We start from the raw sequence: 6,069 nt of genomic DNA, 5'->3' as shown, positions 1-6,069 counted from the left end.
AAACCCTGTCTCAAAAAAAAAAAAAAAAAAAAGATCCAGCTGTAGGACATTTTCTTGATTAGCGGTTGATGCAGGAAGACTCAACCCATAATGGGTGGTGCTATCCTTGGGCTAGTGTGGGCCTGGGTTCTATGGGCTGAGTAAGCTAAGATGAGCAAGTCAATAAGTAGCACCCCTCCATGGTCTCTGCAGCAGCTCCTGCCTCCAGGTTCCTGCCCTATTGGAGTCTGGTCCTGACTTCCTTCAGTGATAGATTATGAAATGGAAGTGGAAGTCAAATAAACCCTTTCTTCCCCAACTTGCTTTTGGTCATGGTGTTTCATCATAGCGATAGTACCCTCACTAGAAACACTTGTGGAGGAGAGGGTTTATTTGACTTTCACATCCCAGTCACACACCGTCATGAAGGGAAGTCACAGGCACTCAAGGCCAAACCTAGAGGAAAGAATGAAGTAGAAACAATGGAACAAGGCCGCTTACTGGCTTGTTCCCCTACTTTCTTATACAATCCAGGCCCATCTACTTGGGGTGGTACCACCCAGAGTGGGTTGGGCTGTCCCACACTAACTGTTGCCCCAGAAAATGTCTTCCACAGACTTGCTCACAGGCCAATGTGATGGAAGCATTTCCTCAGTTATGGTTCCTCTTCCCAGATGACCCTAGCTTGGGAGAAGTCGCACAGATAGCCTGCTGGAAATATTTGCCAGTGTACTGACTTTTGAATATCCTCACCTCTACTTAATTCACGGTCGGGTTCTAACAGATTTTGAGTTGTGTTACGAGTCTTATGAATATAACAATCTATCCTCCACAAACAGAGACAATTTATGCTCTTTGTTTCCACATGGACACTTTCTTTTTTTTGACCTTTTCTATGTCCTTCTCTTCACTGGTTGCTCCACGACTATGTTACATAGAACTGACAGTGGGTATCCTTAGCACAATTTAGTAAGAGTTTTAAATCATTAAATGATGTCGAATGTTGTCTAATGCCATTTCCACATTTCTTCCCTTAATCACAGTGTTAACCCTTTGTTATATAAGTGTGATACACTATGCCACATTTATAAGGAAAAAAAAATTTGCTTGATCATAGTAAATAACCATTTGGGTGTGTTGCTGTATTTGGGTGTGCTAGTATTTTGTTGAGGTCTCTACATCAGAGTTTATTAAGAACATCGGCCTGTGAATCTCCTTTCGCTGCTCTCTCTTTGGTATTGGCATCGGAATGATTTCCCAGAAGCGTTCAGAAGTTTCCGCTCTTTTGGATTCCTTTAAAAGACTCTGAGAAGAATTGGCACCAGCTATTTACACGCTTGGCGGACTCCAATAGGAGCTCATTCGGCTGTAAACACAGCATGGGATACCGTCATGTTTCTCTTGAAACCTCTCATGGGACCCACGGGCTGCTTACAAGAATGTTGCTTCATTTCAATATGTCTGTGAATAATCTTGTGTTATTCACTCCTAGTTTTACATTACTCTAGTTGTGAAAGGCCCTCAATCTGGGGGGAAGATTCTAATTATTTTTTTAATTATAGGTTTAATTTAAATTTGTAATAAAATATTTAATTTCCCTCTTTTTTCTTCCTTTTTTAATTGTTTTTATTGAGCTATACATTTTATCCTGCTCTCCCTCCTTCCTTCCATCTCTTGTTCTAGCTTCGCTCTGCACCCACCCCCCATGCTTTCAATTTACCCAGGAGATCTTGTCTTTCTCTCTTTCCTAAGTGGATTCATGTATGTCTCTCTTAGGGTCCTTTTTGTTGTAGACTGTAGGCTGGTTATCCTTTGCTTTAAGTCTTTAAATCCACTTCTGAGTGAGTACATACTATATTTATCATTCTGGGTCTGGGTTACCTTACTCAGTATGTTTTTTTTTTTATAGTTTCGTCCATTACTTGTCTATTTCAAGATGTCATTATTATTATTATTTTTTACTGCTAAGTAGTATTCCATTGTGTAAATGTACCACATTTTCCTTATCCATTGTTTGGTTGAGGAGCATCTAGATTGTTTCCAGATTCTGGTTATTACGAATAATGCTGCTACGAACAATAGTTGAGCACATGTCCTTGTGGTATGACTGAGCATCCTTTGAGTATATGCCCAAAAGTGGTATTTCTGGGTCTTGAGGTATATCGATTCCTAATTTTCTGAGAAATTGTCATACTGATTTGCTAAGTGACTGGACAAATTTGTACTCCCACCAGCCTGTGGGGCTCGCCCAACATGCCTGGCTCACCCTCTCCCCTCAGTATAATTTTAATCTTAAATTCCTAGGGAATATTTTCTGTTCTGTTCAATTGAGAAAAACGTATATTCTAATGCTACTGGTTAGGTTCACATGGTATAAAGTGTGGTTCTAAGCCCATGTGTCCTTGCTGATTTTGTCTGGATGATCTGTCTACTGCTGTGGAATTTACACCGTGTGGCTAGATGATGCTGGGATGGTTTCATAAAGAAGCTGACTGGTCAATAGCTGGACAGGATAAGGTTACGCAGGACAGTCAGACTATGAGAACAGGGGGAGAAGGAAGGGTGGACTCTGGAGTCACCAGCCAGACAAAGACTGAGTGAGACACACCAAATGGGATAGAGGTAAGAGCAATGAGCCTTGGGGCAGCACATAGATTAGTAGAAATGGATTAAGTAGTCATTCATTTAATAACAAGCCTGAGCTATTGATCGAGCATTAATAAGTAACCTTAAGTCTCCGTTTGGTTATTTGGGAGCAGGCGGTCAGGACATGAAAACCCTGCCTACAACCTACCACTGTGGGTGTTGTCCGTGGTCTCTACGGCATCGCACCTCCCTCCAGATCTGTCAGTCATGGATGCTAAAGCTGATGGAGTCCTGCATATTTATAAAGTTTATCTTTCTGTAAAATTGATCTGTTTGTCACTAATACCCTTCGACGTCTTTTGAAATTTGTTTTTGTGGAGCTGGGGACCAACCCGAGTCTTGCACATGCTAGACACATTCTCTACCAGGAAGTCCTACCCTTGGCTCTGGTTTTATGGATTTGACTGAAACTCTGTTTTATCTAAGATTGGCCAATGTGAAATTTTTACTGCATTCCTTTCCCCGTATGCACTAAGGGGATTTTTGATTTTTTTTTTTGATTTGTTTGAACTCTATAGCTCCTTTTTTCTCTACCATGAGCATTCTCCCCAAATCTCTACCTCAAATCCTGACCATCATGCAAAGCACCACTCTGGGGTGATCTTGTTTTCTTCATCCATGATGTCTTACTCTATTTACTTAACAACAACTTCAACATTTTGCAAAATCAATTATATTTGAATGCATGGATGAGTGACAGTCAAAGTGCCGCTCTCTAGATTTACCACACATTCTTGACAATGGCCAAGCAAGATGTAAGGTTCTGGTGCCAGACTCTTCTGGATTTGGCTGGGGGTGAGGGGAGCCCTCAGAAGTACAGCACGTGGGAGAGACTTCCTGCTCCACCCGTGTCCTGCACTGCCTGTGTCCCTTCCCTTTCACAGGTGTTTGCCTTTTATCTTGACAGGAAGATACCACTTCCTGCTTCTTCCCTTTGTCTTTGTGGCATCACCCCTGAGAATCTCTTGAATATGTAATTCTACCCAAACACCTGCTGTTTAGAAAATCTTAGAGAATACATTGCTTTTATAGCGTTTTCTGCTTTGTGCCTTATTGTGAAGGCATAAATGGCTCATGCTCATTTATCATTTCCCAGGCATAGAGGCTGGCTTATAGATTCCTCAGCACAGGGTCTGGGCAACAGTCAATGTAATAGTCTCCAAATACCTAGTACAGTGCTGTGCACATGCTCAGTTTCCAAAGCAGTTTGTTAAATGAATAATAATGATAAACAATAGGCTTAGATACTTAATGTCAAGTCTAAGAAACACCTTTATATCTCTATATTAGTTGCAAAATACAATAATTCTGGCAAATCGGCTAAGTCAACAGGAGAAGCCAACCTCACAGAGAGCGGTGACTCACTGGGCTGGTTATATATCGTTTGCTTAGATAGCATCCCCTGATTGTCTCAGAGCACTCAGCAGTCTCACAGATTCATTAGAACAATGCCTAAAGTTACCACCTAGCTCTCCAGGGGGAACCATCCTGAGTGACTTACACAGATCATTCCATGTGAACTGCACAACGCCCTTGCTAGTAGATAGAATTACTTTCCCATTTCATAGAAATGGAAATGTCCAAGGTCATACATCTTCAAAGTTGGCAGTGCCAGAATTTGGCCATGCTCTAAACCTCGAGGCTATTCTAAAGCCACCCTGTCTGCCGATGAATAATGAAGGTATGTATACGGCTTCGATGTCTGTGCTAATAAGAAGATCCTTTATACTAGAGCCCCAAGGAATGGCTATTTAAGGGCAGCTGATGGAAGAATGCGGTTCATGCACCAATGTTGTCCAATCTGACACTTTATAATAAAGAAGCTCTACACTTGACATGCTTGGGTCAGCGGTACTGGTCCCATGTGGCTCTGAGCTTAATTGCAATTTAAGTAGTTATGTAGGGTTAGTGGCTTCTATATTGGTCAACATGATTCTAATTTCTTCTCCGATCTGACCATTTCCTCTCAAACTTGATCCATTTCTCTGGAGTGCAATTGAGGATTTTGCTGTTGTTGTTGTGGTTGTTGGGGGTTTGTTGTTGTTTTGGTGGTTGGTGTTGTTATTGTTTGTTTTTATTTTAAAGTTGAAGCTAATGAACCTGTTGCCCAGCCAAATCATGCTATGCAAATTTTGTGTGTCCAATCCAGTCATCAACTCAATGACATTCTCACTCGGAGAAACAAAGTTATAGATGATAGTTCTTATAGAAGAGACTGTTTTCTGAGGCCAGAGGATGGCTGGAGAGCTCTCATATGGCCTAACCTTTAACAGTGCCATCACCTTCCCTGGTCTGATGTTTTGAAAGGAGTAAGAGGCAAGAGAACCACAGAGGCACAAAATTCTCATTGTGAAGGCTAAAGGCTGATTGAGGTTTTGATTCAAATAGCATTCACAAAAGTCTTCACATCAGACCAGCAAACAAAACAAGTTCTCACAAAGAAGACCATGAAGACTATTTCCCCCATTGAAGAAAAAGAAAAAGATTACACATCTGTACCTGTTCAGAGACTTTTTTGTTTGTCCCTCCCTTTACCAGCTCTGTGTCTGCATCTACGCGGTTAACTTTCTCAATAGAACCATATTCGTGAATCGCATCTGCCGACAACGACGGGCTCTGAGGGACCTGGTAAGTGGGAGGGTCTTCGGCAGCGTCTCTGAGCGGGGCTTCAGGGATACTGCACAGGTGGACGAGAAAGCACAAAGTGAGCACCAGGCCAGAGAAGAAGAACATGACCTGGAACTCGGTGCCCAGCAGCCTTCCCAGTTCCAGATGCATCCAGTCTATGGCACCCAAAAGGTAGCCAAGGGCGCCACCAAAACCTGGAAAGTAAAGGAAAGAGCGAGAGATGAGTTGCTGTAGTCAGCTAATCACGCTGGTTCCCCACCATGCACAGGCCCTCCTCTTCTGGGGAAAAACTTCCTGAGGAGACCAGAGACCGCCTGGTAATTATGAAGAGACAATGTAGCAAGAAGCTAAGACATCCGTGGTGGAGTAGTGTGGGTTTAAGCCCCAGCTCTGGTGTTTACTTGCTGTGACCATGGTCTTGCTCATCAGTTTTGCAGCAATAACTGAAGGTCATGATTGGAAAATGAGGGGTGCTCGGCACAGCACCAGATATACAGCAGGTGCTTGGTAAATTACCACCACAGCTACCATAGACCTGAAGTACCATGCTTAGCTGCTGTGGGTCCCTTTAGATAACAAACTCTCCCATAGGGGGCACACAAGTGTGACATACAAGACACCAGATATACCATTCAAAGATGTCTATTTATAAAACATGAGAATCAAAACAAGAATGCAGAATTTCACCTTATTTAAAGACACTATTCTTACTACATTCTATCTATTACTCAAATGGCAATGTGTGAACTTCCTGACTCAAATATCTTCAACTCTGTAGAGGCCCTCCATGCAGATACTGGCTTTGGTATCACACAT

The 6,069-nt window shown here is 42.3% G+C and overlaps 1 protein-coding gene across 1 annotated transcript in view; it reads right to left on the bottom strand.

Annotated features, from left to right (window-relative positions):
• Window positions 1–6,069, bottom strand: part of Slc45a2 (solute carrier family 45 member 2) — a 27,925-nt gene that overhangs the window by 11,203 nt on the left and 10,653 nt on the right. The window contains exon 3 of the mRNA XM_005356632.3: window positions 5,125–5,447. Within this exon, the coding sequence (XP_005356689.1) occupies window positions 5,125–5,447 (323 nt within the window). The remainder of the gene's footprint in view (window positions 1–5,124; window positions 5,448–6,069) is intronic.

Source organism: Microtus ochrogaster, chromosome 19 (assembly GCF_000317375.1).
Source record: "Microtus ochrogaster isolate Prairie Vole_2 chromosome 19, MicOch1.0, whole genome shotgun sequence".
NCBI classification, from domain to species: domain Eukaryota; kingdom Metazoa; phylum Chordata; class Mammalia; order Rodentia; family Cricetidae; genus Microtus; species Microtus ochrogaster.
This window is presented reverse-complemented; position numbering and strand designations above follow the sequence as displayed.